Source organism: Triticum aestivum, chromosome 1D (assembly GCF_018294505.1).
Source record: "Triticum aestivum cultivar Chinese Spring chromosome 1D, IWGSC CS RefSeq v2.1, whole genome shotgun sequence".
NCBI classification, from domain to species: domain Eukaryota; kingdom Viridiplantae; phylum Streptophyta; class Magnoliopsida; order Poales; family Poaceae; genus Triticum; species Triticum aestivum.
Window position 1 is genome coordinate 484,302,802 of NC_057796.1, and position 13,709 is coordinate 484,316,510.

At 48.7% G+C, this 13,709-nt stretch overlaps 1 protein-coding gene and 1 pseudogene across 5 annotated transcripts; both read left to right on the forward strand.

Moving 5' to 3' along the window:
* The first annotated feature begins 4,034 nt into the window (after nt 1-4,034).
* LOC123177924 (WRKY transcription factor 22-like) lies at nt 4,035-4,897 on the forward strand (annotated as a pseudogene).
* Nucleotides 4,898-8,760: 3,863 nt separating this feature from the next.
* Nucleotides 8,761-11,703, forward strand: LOC123183284 (uncharacterized). Of its 5 annotated transcripts, none has more exons than XM_044596061.1 (5): nt 8,761-9,334; nt 9,517-9,644; nt 10,032-10,120; nt 10,848-11,041; nt 11,195-11,703. In XM_044596061.1, the coding sequence occupies exons 1-4, from the start codon at nt 9,242-9,244 to the stop codon at nt 11,006-11,008; spliced, it is 471 nt and encodes a 156-aa protein (XP_044451996.1). In that variant the 5' UTR covers nt 8,761-9,241; the 3' UTR covers nt 11,009-11,041; nt 11,195-11,703. The 5 variants fall into 5 exon arrangements, 2 of the variants coding, with proteins under 2 accessions (XP_044451996.1, XP_044451995.1); XM_044596060.1 differs by having other exon boundaries at nt 10,848-10,953; XR_006492481.1 differs by lacking the exon at nt 10,032-10,120 and having other exon boundaries at nt 10,848-10,953.
* The last annotated feature ends 2,006 nt before the right edge of the window (nt 11,704-13,709 follow it).

A 13,709-nucleotide genomic window follows, 5' to 3' on the forward strand; every position in this document is an offset into this window, starting at 1 on the left:
GTGACGTGATCTTTCTTGGAAGCGTCATCGTGGAGTTGCTCCTTCTCCCCACGGCTTGGGCTCCGGAGGGAAACCTCAGATCCATTGGATCGGGCGATGGAGGCGTCTTCGCGTCTTTCTCCTCCTTGGGGGCATCGTCTCGGAGCCGGCTACGACTGAGGGACTGGAGGATGATGGCATCTTCGCCGTCGATGGCGGCATCTTCGCCGCGTGGTTTGCTGAGGCGGGGCGCTGGTTTCTGTTTGGCAACGATGATGGCGTCGAGAGGAGCTTGGGTCGCGGCGTGGTCTTTGGTAGTCGGTTCTTCCCGGCGTGTCCGAGGTGCTCTTTTGGGCACGGTCGGCGCAAGTCCTGCATATTTCCCCCGTGTTGCTCGTCGTCAAAGTCGGAGTTGTCGGTTGCTTGCGCGTGTGGCATGTTCCGTCGTGGTTTCTGCTCCATGTCGGTGGCCAGGTTGGCCGGTGATGCCCATGTCATGTGGGCTGCGTTGTATCGGTTTTAGCCCGGTTTTCCGTCAATTAACCGGGCAATTCTCTTCTTCTTAATCAATGAAAATGACAAGTCTTTTGACTCATTTCAAAAAAAAAACATGCGCATAAACGGGAGCATATTCCTCCCACATTGTAGGAGTACAGTGTATTCTAATCGATTTGATTTGATTCGATTCCATTGTCAGCTCTTGACGTAGTAGTAATGTATTTCATGAGTAAACACCACGGGACCACCTGGCCGGAAATTCGCAGAGATCCTCCATCTGTCAGCTCAACATCGATCTCCATGCACACTGCACGACGCTAAGAGCTCAGCTCGTAGACTAGCCACGAGTAACATACACTAGTAACATATACATATTCCTAGACTATGTTACTATTTTCATAGTGGGTAATAACATAAGTGTAGTAACATGCAGAGCTTTATTTAGTAGGTTATAGACTTATATTGCATTGGGACATGTGATGTTACAGTAACTAGCTAAGTTACTACAACTACCTCTCTCCTCATTAACTCATTATCACATAAGTAAATTTGTAGAGTTGGACTCGATGTTACTGCTGAAGTTACTTCCACTATGGCTAGGTCGTAGTGCTTGCATGCGTGTCTCCATCGGTTCGCGCCTGCCAAATCGTCCGAGTATCCCGGCCCGAATCGACAGCTCGAGGACGCCCAACGCCGCCTCGGTGCCTGCGTCACGGGCACGCACGCCCGAGCTTTCGCCGTCGGCGTGCGCGCAGCAGCCAGACACGGCAGCTCTCCTTGCTGGATCATACCGATCGTGTTAGGCAGAGAGCACAACGTACGTACGTACGCACGTAGCTTACGGCTCTCAACCACCTCTCTATCCACCTATCGTTTGACATTACAAAATGTCAAAGGACAATTACCTGGTGGATCGATCTGTCGCTGTCAGATCCGGACAAAGGAACGGTTGCCAAGCTCTCGTCATGACAAAAAATGTTCCATACGCATAAGCATCCGTACCATACGTCCGAATTACGTGAAGCCAAGAATGTTTCTTCCCAGCTCAGCTCGACCAAAGAGTTGCTCAGCCCGTAAAGTCTCCATCGGTTCGCATGTGTCAAACCGATCAAAATCGTCCCGGTATCCCGGCTTGAATCGACAGCTCAGGCACCACCAACATCGGCGCCATACTGCGGCCGTGCCCACCGCACGCGCCCAACAAATACGGCAGAATTGGCGGTCAAACACATTGCATGCCCGTCAACTCCAGCCTCCGCCGTAAAGCGAATGGCACACACAAAATCTCCAAACTACTAAGAAGAGAGAAGATCCCCCTCTCTGCATCGAATGATGCACACATCCATATTTTTTGAAAAAAAATCAAAGGAGGAGATTGCATATATTTTGCCTATAAGAGCATCTACAGCCGGGCGTTCTAAACCCGTCTCAAACGCCGGGGCGGATGGCTCGGTCAGTGGCCGATCACAAAAAGGCGAATCAGACGGGCGCCTCAAACGAGTCTCAAACGTCCGAACTGACCGGCACCCCTCATATCTAGCTCAAATCTGGGGCGGATATGAGGAGGCCTAGGCGCCCGGGTGTGTTCGCCACGTCGGACTGACGATGGGGTCCCACGGGAAAACACTCCGAAACCCGGCGATCCGAAGATCGTCTCCTCCCTCGGACCGATGGCACCGCGTGGCGCTGCTCCGGCAGGCAGCGTAGTGCCTAGCCCGGCTATTAAAGCCGACCGCCGGCACCGAAACCCAACCCGTCTGCATTTCCTCCCTCCCGTCTGCCGCCGCCGCACTTTCTAATCGCCTCCGCCACCACTAGTAGCCATGCTCCAACGACGCCGTGTAAGGATCTACCCATATCTAACACTGGAGTGTTGGTTGTAGCTCCTTGAACAGATCTGGGAAAGCACGAAGTCCAGATCGCCACGGGGCTACCTCCGGACCCATTGGATCCGGAGGGGACTTGGAGGTGGTGGAGGAGGAGGTTGACGGAGGAGGAGGTTGAGATGGAGGAGGAGGAGGAGGAGGTTGTCGGGGACGCAAATCTGCAGGCGGAGCAGCAGAAGATCCTCGATTCCGTCCAGTCGAAATCAGAGGCAGAGGCTAGACGCCATCGTCGGCAGGAGGCAGAGGCGGAGCATGCCACGGAAGTCGACGAGATGCTCGCGTCTATGGATCAGGAGGAGGACGACGAGGAGGAGGAGGAGCTGGAACCCTCCAACACACCCATCTACCCGGCGCTCGGCACCGACATGGTGGACATCTCCGAAGACGAAGCGTAGTGGCTAGCGTCGCGTAGTACGTAGGTTTATTTTGCATAGTTTCTACGGATCTAGGGGATGAAACATGATAGACTCGGAATGCAGAGGATCAAATCTAAGGCCTGACCGCTCACTGTCCGCGAAAGCGCCCAGTCGTGTTCACGGGAGTTTGTGGGGTCGGATTTGTCAAGTCCGGCTGTAGATGCTCTAAGGCTTTGCAACCTCTTGCTAGATCGGGATCAAGTGAACCAGAAACACATAGGGGCACAGAAGAAGAGACAAAGCAAAAACAATACACATCCACAACACATAAAGCAGGGAGAGAACTAGCGTGGGTGATGATATGATGATTTGGATTCCAAACCGGCATGTTCCATAGATCTCAACGGAGCCGTGTGGACTGTATCATGTGCTCGGTGCTGTAGAGTAGCTTATGGCTCTCTCTCTCTCGTTTGACATTACCAAAAGTCAAATCTTGAGAACTAACAGGTGGATCGATCGATGCCAGATGCAAATGGAGGAAGTAGTATAACCAACCTGTCACAACATCGATGTCGATGATGATGACATTGATGCTTAATTAAGCAAGCAAGTCGGGCGCCAAAAAGCATAATCCTAGGTTTATTCCCTACCCGAAGCAGATGCCAGCAACACTCTGCTTACTCTAGTATATTTTTCTCCCTCTACATGACCTCATCTCAGATGTTTCCATCGAATATCCATCCATGTTGCATGCCTTTGACATTAGTAAAGTCAAATACAAACAAGCTAGAGCAGCAGCTAGCGCTGGTCCAGTGGCAGGTGTCATTTTGCAGCACGTGAAATGGGGATAGTTAATCCGATTGATCAGGTCGGTCAATCCGTCTGTTAACTGCGTGTAAATCCTGATGCGATCTCGCATCTTTGCATCCAGTTCGTCTCGGAACCGATCAATCGCTGACGCTGTTGGTGCGCGCGCACCACCAGCTTGCGCCGTTGCGTGTGTGCTTTTCTCCATTAAAAACAAAATGTCAACCAGCCGTTGTGTTTGACTTTCTACCGGAACGATCGCCGCGTGCGGCCGAGCACTATATATACACAGGCCGCAACTCCATCCAAAAGTCAACCACAGACTCAAGCCACACGGTCCATCTCCTCGGCCTCTTCTAACCTGATCGACCTCCATCTTACGAGCTGCCGATCAATGGACGCCGACGACTGGGGTCTTGGGGCGGTCGTGAGGAGCTGCGGTGGCGGTGTCGTCCCCGGCTACGAAGCAGAGTCTCCTCGCCGGGAAGTCGTGCGTGCGCGGGAGGATCCGGCGGAATTCGTGAGGCGACCGGCGAGGGCGGCGTCCACGCCGTCGTCGCTGTACGACGTGCTGGAGTACCTGGACTTGGAGCACGAGCAGCTGCAACAGCGGGCGCCGTTCTCTATCACATCGTCGTCCGGCTGTGAACGGGCGCTGGCGGAGCAGGACGAGGTGCTCATCTCCTTCCCTGCAGCTGCGGCCTCGACGTCCGGGCAGGCGCTGCCCGCGAGGAAGCAGGCCGGCCGGAAGCCGGGAGGTGCTGGAGCCCTCCGCCGGCCGAAGAGAGGCAAGAGCAAGAAGAGCCAGATGAAGAAGGTGGTGCGGGAGGTGCCGGTGGCCGAGGGCGGCGTAAACGGCCCCGACGACCAATGGGCGTGGCGCAAGTACGGCCAGAAGCCCATCAAGGGCTCCCCCTACCCTAGGTAATCAGCTAACTTCTATTTTCCACTTGACTCACGACACCACGCCATTAGTGACATGAGGTACTGATGCTCAAATGATGCACACGCAGAGGGTACTACAAGTGCAGCAGCATGAAGGCGTGCACGGCGCGGAAGCTGGTGGAGCGCAGCCCGGCCAAGCCCGGCGTGCTCGTCGTCACCTACATCGCCGACCACTGCCACGCCGTGCCCACCAACATAAGCGCGCTCGCTGGCACCACGCGCCACCCGCCCCAGTCGCCCGCGTCCGACGACACGGCGTTGAACCGCGGGGACGACAGCGCCGACGTCTCGTGGTCCGCCGCTGGCGCGGACGACGAGTCTGAGCTCTGGTCGCCCGTGGACATGGACGATTTCTTCGCCTCTTTTGACGACGATTTTGATCATTTCTTCGAGGACGACGCCATTGGGCGACGGGTCTCGCTGTAGCTAGCTCTATAATTAGCATGCAGTACGAGAATTGGTTCCACGGTGATGGAACGAGAGCTCCAAAGTTTTTTCGTATGGGAGATGTTCATGCGTTGCAAAGAGAGGCTCTTACGAAAATGGCCATATATAGTCTTTGAAGTAAGCAAACGAACAAATAATACATCCTCAAATTCTTTCATTACAGTGTGGTTTATGACTTCGCGTCTCCGCCCAAGGACAACGATACAACTAAGAGCATCTCTAGACCTTCCTCAGTAGTCTTTAATCCCCTAAAATTTGGTGGTTTAGGGAAATAAAGAGCATCACTATCCGATCCCAACAAAAGTCATATTCGAGGAAAACCTTTTTGTTTTGAGGAATTACTAGCAAAAGGCCCGTGCGTTGCAACGGGAGAAACAAATCTTACATGTCCTAGTTTGTGTTTCCACTTGAATGTCACATATTATGACTGAAATTTGTTTGCAGATCAAGAAAAGAGCAATTCGCTTTAGTACTAACTTCCAATTTGCACACTTTTTCAACTTGTAATGTAGTGTAATCATGTGTCGTGAAGGAATAGCTTCAAAATCAGAAATAGCAAGCAGGGACCAAAAATCATCTGATCGCCAGCTGCTCAGCTCAGCTCATCATGACTTCATTTGTACACGTTGTTCGCTCACTCAATATAAGAGATGAGAGAGATACAGTAGTATTCATAAGATAATGGATTCACCAACTGATGGTTACTCATCACAGTACATTATAGATTTCCATCTTTAACTGGAGCTCCAGAGTGTACGCAAGCAAACATTGGTTTGTAACCCACAGAAGACCATTTTTTTTAACCTACAAAAGAGAGAAATTTAGTCCATATGGGCATCATCCTTTTGCACATATTGTCAGAATGTCGTTCAAGGAAATAGCTAGCACAGACCTGAAAGAGATACAGACAAACATTTTTCTGAATATTAGTACAATACAAAGTCCTGGGTAGGAAGGAAAATTCATTGGCGCGCTCGTCCTCGCCTGGTCACGGTATCATTCACCGTTCGTCATCATGCAGATCGGACACAGCAAAAGATTGTGGGACATACCCGTTTTTAATAATGTAACAGGTTGGCCAACGATACCGTGATGTCGTTATGACGGCCACACCCGTCAAGTTATCCTGCGGGATGCCACCGCCGATCTGCTGGCCCTGATCCGACCGAACCTGAACAGCCACCGGAAAAAGGAGTCAGCGAGTTATGTACGCCTCCTTCATACAGTCTACGATCTTCATCACACCTCCCTACATGGTACCACCGCAGCAATCGCCGGAGTTACCACCGACGATGTGCACCCCTCCCTGCAAATGGATGGTCGTTATCCATTGTACGCTACAGTAGGTGCAGCAAGTGTACCAAGAACCTACATAACTACTCATTGATCGGTCCAACGCTGCGAGTGTGGGGGTTCAATCGCTCGCTGCGTTTTCCGCTACAGGTAGCCCACTCAATACTTCAGCAGGTTCTTCCAACGCCAATCCCCACCCATCCTGTACAGGCACCCCTGATTTCCCTCCCAAACAGCCTTGAAAATCAAACATAATCTGAATGAGTTCCCGCTCCCCCTCCCAGTACACAAACTCCTCAAGTTTTATTCAGGCAGCTCACTACGACATTGTGTGCTATTACAGGGAAAATTCAGTACATTCCAGTGTACAGGAAAAATTGTTTATTCAGATACAATTTATTTGTACAATCTTCAAACTGCAGTATCAACTAAATCAGCCTCATACATCACTTCAATATAAGCTTGGGTGATATCTTTTTCAGCCCGAGCAAGTGCAATATCTCTGCAGCAAAAAAAAGTCAAAGACCTGAGCAGCAAAAATTTACGAGTGAAGTTACCACAAGTGGAATTCAGAACCAAAGGAAAATAGAGAGGCCCAAGATAGATCAGCCGAGGTTAATGCACTACATCGACCTGACTCAAACTCCATGTTGATTTTTCAGCAGCATATCTTGTTGCGGTTCTCCTCCCAACCAATCAATCCATGCGACGGTCTTGTTAGACTGTAGGAATACAATTACAAACTATAAGAAATGGGATCAACGAACCCTGTACAATTTGCAACAGCTATTAATTTCAGGAAACAAACCAAAAAATGGTTTCTAATTCTAACTGCAATCTACTTTCAGGGATGCACATTAGTGCAGATCATTCAGTACAATATTTTTTGCCTAGTACACTGAAAAATCAAGGGGGCAAGTAAGTGCAGTCCCATAGCAAAATTCCTCTATACAGAAAACAACCTCTCAATACAGAAAACAGTAACTGTCAGAAGTTCAGAACATAACTCGCAATGGACAACAGCATTCAGAAGGTTGTATCTTTCACTATACTCAGCGAAAATTTCAGAATAAATTATCCTTGGAAATTTCAAACCAAATACTTAAAATACATCCATAGACCCATGGACAGATTCAGCCTTGAAGTTACTTTAAAACGCCGCGCAAAATAGGAACTCATGCCTGAAACTGTAGTCTGACGAAGACAGACAGTAACTTCAGATAGGAATATCTCCTAGAATATCTGATGAAAAATTGCAAATAAATATTCGTTCGAGAGGTCTTGAAAAGATATACAACTTTTAATTTAATGGTCTGGTCATATTCAACACCTAAAACCCTCAAAACGCAATCGATCAGTTACTGCACGCACTGCAAACAGAGTTGTGCAAAACGGACTTGCGAAAACAAACAACAATAATGGAAGGATTACTTCACTTCATACCTACAACAGATCACGCCCCTGCCTTCTCTATTTCGCTCTTTCTATCTCTTCCCTGCAGCAAACCTGTTAAACCTTTTTCGCTGAACTACTATCATAATTCCTTCTAGTGAATCGCATTACAACAATATAAACCAACTGTTTTTCGACACACTTCAAACTTTTTTCTCAACACACATCGAACGGACAAAATTCCTTCTAGTGTACTGTTCGTACAAACAACCTAAAGTGCAGAGCACACAGGATAAATGTTCTAAAGTAATCTAAGCTATAATAATTAGCAAGAAAGAGCTACCTACAAATGACCATGAAACAAAGAAAAAATGGTGCTGCAGTGCACTGAGTCTTTTTAGCAAACACATGGCGTGCACCTCGCGAGCTGGTGGTTGAAGTAGATGAGGGCAAAGCAGCACTGAACTGCACGCAGCCTGGGCAACGACCATCAAACTGCAGCCTAGGAGGAGCAGGTGCTCCGGCCAGGTGAAGAAGAGTGTCGGGGAGGAGAGGAACCGGCTCCCGTCGGCTCACCTGTGATTGAGAGGCGAAGCAGACGGTTTGGAACTGTCTTTTGCCGTCGCCGGAGCACTGTACGTTGGCCCAGAGAGGAGGGAGGGTGGGTAGCATCGCTGGAAGAGGAACACGCGGGGGCTGGGCTGATGGTGGAGGACGACGGCGTGTGTCGTGGCGAGAGAGAGGGGTTGGGGTAAGGTGCGGCACCGGCATCGAGTGTTGCCAGTGGTGGAAAGCCGCAGGGGTGGGGAAGGCGCACGGCGGAGGGGCGTTGGCGCCGCGCGGCGGCGTGTTGGAGGCCGGCTGCGGCGGCGCGCGGCGGCGTGCCAGGGCTGGCGGCGCGGCAGGTGGAGATACGCTGGAGGTGGAGATGGAAGGCAAGGTCTCGTAGGGATTTTTTTTTTCCTTTTCTCTCGCCTGTACCGGTTCGATTGACTTATTAGGAGGACGGCGGGTTCAATTACTGAAAAACACAGGGTTTTTTTAGCAAAAGCGCGACGACGGTGAGCAGGCAGGCAGAAGCGATAAATGGCTTTATATATATATGTCAGACTGGACTATTTTGTTAAAATATTATTCTGTTACCCTGGCCCGATCCATGTTCCCGAACCCCAGAAGCAGCCCAAGTAAAAAAACACCCCGGCCCGACCGCAGTCGTCCCCGACCTCCCCGATCCCCAATCCCTCGCTGCACCCCGCGCCGCCGCGTCTCTAGGCCACCTCCGCCGCGCCCCCAGGCCCCCGCCACCGCACCCCCAGGCCCCCGCCGCCGCGCCCCAGACCCCGGTCGCCGCGCCCCCAGGCTCCCGCCGCCGCACCCCCAGGCCCCCGCCGCCGCGCCGCGTTGCTACCTCAGCTGCGACCCCAGGCCCCGGCCGCCGCGCCGCCAGGCCGCCTCCGCCGTGCCACCAGGCCAAGGCCGCCGCACTACCAGGGCACCTCCACCGCGCCGCCTACCTTCCTCGGCTGCGCTGTCAGGCCCTACCTCGCCGCCGCGATACTCCACCGGCGTCCCACCGTGCCACGCTGCTCTAGCCGGCCTTCCACCTTGCTGAGCTTCCCCAGCCCCCCTCGCACTGCGATGCTGCCCCACGTCGTTCACAGCCGCTACCCCAGCCCGTTCACCACTGCCAATCAATGCCGTTCAACGAGGGGGCGTTCAACAAAAGCAATGGTCAGAACTCAAAAATTTTCCTCTCGTTTTCTTCCGCCTCTGTAGTTTTCTATTTTTATTTTGGGGACTGAGTGAGTGCATTTCACCAAGGCATTCCATGTGCTGATGTGTATGCTTGCTTAGCACAAATTTCATAAACTGCCAATTTATTTTGAATTGAACTGATGTTGCTCTTGAATCAGACCTTCAATGATCCGGTAGCCGGCGTCCGTCCTACTCCATCGCCTTTGGTCTTTTTCCAGTTTGAGACAGTGAGAGCCGCCTGGGACGACTCGCGGAGACCACGCTGCACCATCCACAGCCTCCACAAGTACGTCTTCCTACCACCCCCCGATGGTAGCTTTTCTCCACCATGAGAAGGTCCATCTTCTCATCACCTATCCGTCCCCATACATGCTAAAAATATATATGGCAAAGTCGATGCTATTTTTCATCCATTTTCTGAAGAAAACCGAACTTGGTCAGAGTAACTGAAGAACACAACTTTAGTTGATGATTGCGGGTTGTCTGTGTGCTTTGATTGGTCTCATTTCGAAGATCTTTGGTTAGTGTATGACATGGTTGCTGCAGATATCCAAATAAGCAGACACAAAATTTGCATGAAATAGAATTGTGGCAGCGTTTTCCAATAATCTGTTAGTTCTTGAGTATGTGTAATGTTGCCATTTTACGGTGCATTTGTTTACCTGTGCTTTAGAGCGACTACTCCAAAAAAGAGCCACAGGAATGTGCTGCCCTCAGTCCTCTCTCGACAAATCGAGCAGTGCAGGTTCTCCGGTGTGCCAAGTATGCAAAAATGTGGATAACTTCATTCCAGTAAAAACATGCATCTGCGTATTTCATCTTTAAGGGTCCAGGACGGGAGTCTAGTTGTTTATTCTTATGCTTGGAGAACTTCTTCAGTTTGCATGGGAGAACTTATTCTATTCCTGTTGCTCGCAAGATGTTTGTTGATATCCCTAGAAGAACTGAAATAACTTTTGTGATGTTTCTTTGTTGTTAAATAAAAGCTAACTTTTATGCACATGTCGACTATAAAACATTTGCTATGGAGCAGTACACGTATTTAAACTTTTATGTGGACTATAAACATTTGCTATAGTTCACCTTCAAAAACTTTATGTTGATGTTGTATGTGCATGGAGGCTCACAAGGGCAGTAAACTGGCATGTTGATGTTGTATGTGCATGGTGGGGGCCTCCTTCCTGTTGTTATTTGCTCCATATTGAGAATTGTTTTCTAAAAGTTAATGGGATGGCTGCAGTTAGGAGATAATGCTAGCAAGTTCAAACTCTCTTGAATGGATTGATCATAGTGCAATTAGGAGAAGTGATGTTATGAATTTGTTGTATGCTATATCAGTGTGTATTACAAAAAAGTTCTATTTGTGTTAAATAAACAGTTCGGCAGTAGATTATATAGTAAATTCACTAAACTGGGATTTGGCAAGCAGTTTTGTAAAAAGGTTTATGATGATTTGCTCCGACGTGATTTTTTGTGTCGATTTTGGCAGCCCAACAAGATGAACCATACACACGAGGAACCTCCCGAGCGCAGCAACTCCTCCGTCCAAGTCGAGCGCTGGGCGCCGTCCAGGTCGAGCACTGGGTGCCGTCCAAGTTAAGTCATCCAACAGCGGGAGAGCGAGCTTTGCTCCGGGGCAGCCCATCCTAGATGCACAGCTGCTCTGCTCTCCACACGAATTTAGTACATAATACTCTCTCTCTCTCAATTTATTCAAACCTATAGCATGGACACAGTTTGTATGAAAAATACCTCTCTCAAGTTCTAATTTGTTGTACAGATGCCTTCAGAAATTAACAAAATATAAATTATTATTTGTTCCTTGTTATATGACAGGATTGGATTGGGTTGTAGTGCATGTCAGGCTCTATTGATCTCCGTCCATGAGTGGTGCTGCCTCGTGTCCGATCGACGGCGTCCATGAGCGCGAGCAGCCCGTATCCGGCGGCAAGATGAAGGTCACCCGTGAACCATGCTTCCCCTAATCACCTCCACCTTGTGTGAATTCACTGCTGAGAATAAGCACAAGCACCTACAGTCCCCCCGGTGGTCTCCTTGGCCGCACTTGGCCACGAGCTCGTCCACCATGGTGACTGGCAGCCGTCCAAGTGGAACGCAGACATCAGTCCAAGCAGAACTAGTTCGTATAAACTGACTGGCATGTATAATTAGGGGATCCAATGTTGAAAAGTTCAATTAAGCTGTGTGTGCAAATTCAAAGAATTATTGTAGGAAAGTTTAGAAGTTTGGTTTCGTGAGGAAAATGTATGGTTTTCTATCAGTATTTGGTATGATTCATTTGCCTCGGGTGCAACCCAAAACTAGACAAAAATTAATTCTGTTTACTTCCTGTAATGCTCTCTCGACCCTACTGTCTGTTTTGGTTGATAAATAACTATAGACAAAAAATCTTGTACAGGGAAAGTTCTTGCATTACTGCCAGGCAAGTTCGAAAAATAAACCACACAAGTTCGAAAGGACTTCATCAGTACAAACTCGAGTGGACATGTATTACCGTCCAAAGCAAGTTCAAAAGGATTCACATCAGTACAAACTCGAGAGGGCATGTATTACCGTCCAGAGTACATTCTTTAATTTACCAAGAAGTTCATGTATTACTATCCAGAAAGTATATATAACTATTGCTACTCTTCCCCCAATTCAATGTACATATAGAAAAAGGTTCAAATATATGTAAAAAAATAATTTGGTTTTAAGTTATATACCGATGCAATACACTGATCCAAATATATTAACAAAGCTCGCGATACATCAAGATCGTGCCAAATGAAGAACACGAGAGAAAGAGATCAAACACATAGCTACTGGTACATACCCTCAGACCCGAGGGTGAACTACTAACTCCTCACCATGGTGGCCGCCGGGATGATGAAGATGACCTTCGATGATGATTCCCTCCCACTGCAATGTGCCGGAATAGGGTCCCGATTGGGTTTTCGTGGCTACAAAGGCTTGCAGCGGCGGAACTTCTCATCTAGGGTTATTTTCGGTGGTTTTGATATTTATAGGAATTTTTGGCATTGGTTTCATGTCAAGGGGGTGCCCGAGGGGCCAACAAGCTCGGGGGGCACGCCCTCGGGCTTGTGGCTCCCTCATCCACTTCCTGGCCCAGCTCCGGTGTTTCGAGGGTCTCTTTTGGTCCATAAAAAATCACCGCAAATTTTCAGCCCATTCTGAGAACTTTTATTTCTGCATAAAAAAAGACACCACGATAGTTCAGCTAAAAACATCGTCAATCCGGATTAGTTCTAATCAAATCATACCAAAACCATATAAAATTATTATAAACATGGCATGAATACTTCATAAATTATAGATACATTGAAGACGTATCAGAGGGCTCCAAGACATTGCACTACAAACCGAAAGCTGCCTTTTTTTAAAAAAAAAATCGAAAGCTGCCATTTTGGTGCTATTCCGAGCGGCTGTCGGCTCCAAATAGACCTTTTATCGTTTTACCCTCCCACCATTCCACATACTAGGTCCCAGCCTAGCTGCTGGCCGCCGGCGCCGCCGTGCACACACGCACGCACTCCCGCCTGGCCGCCTCGCCGCCCACAGCCCCCTAGCAATTTCCCTCCTAATTTGTGTATGTTCGCCGCTGATTTCAATTCCGGGCCCTGTTTGGCATTTGCTCAATTGTTCTCTCCTCAATCGTCTGCAGACTCTAGGTGCTGTGCAGACCCCTGTGTATTGTATACACACACGCACTGAAGTTTGATCATCACTCCGTCAGGTCTTGCGGTATATTCATATAATATTGATACAAAAAACTCCTTTGATGCATAGCCGGCACTGTTCAATGATTGATAGATCAAATTGTTTTGTTTTCAGCATTGTGTGTGTTATTATGACGTCCTCCGGTAAGAGGAAATATTTTTAATGTTTTGATTGATATGGCGATCACTTATTTGAATGATAGATTCAAATAATTCATGGTGTTTAAAGATATATTCAGATTTTTATTGAGCTCGGGCACCCTGATGTCATTAAGTGACAATGAACTTGAAGAATGTTGCACAAAATTTGCAGAAACTTTCTCTCTTAATGGTTCATCTAATGTTGAGGTATACAATCTTATTTCTGAATTGATGATTATAAGATTCACTTTGCCAGATGGTGTAATGTCTGCTATGGAGATTTTCGGGCATGCCAGAGAAGTTGATTGTTATCCCAATATCTCCATTGTCTATCACATCTTATTTACTGTGCTTGTGACGGTCGCATCGGCCGAAAGAAGCTTTTTGAAGTTGAATTATTGAAGTATTATTTGAGGTCAACAATGACTTGAGAGAGCTTAAATGGTTTCGCTACATTATGCATCGAGAAG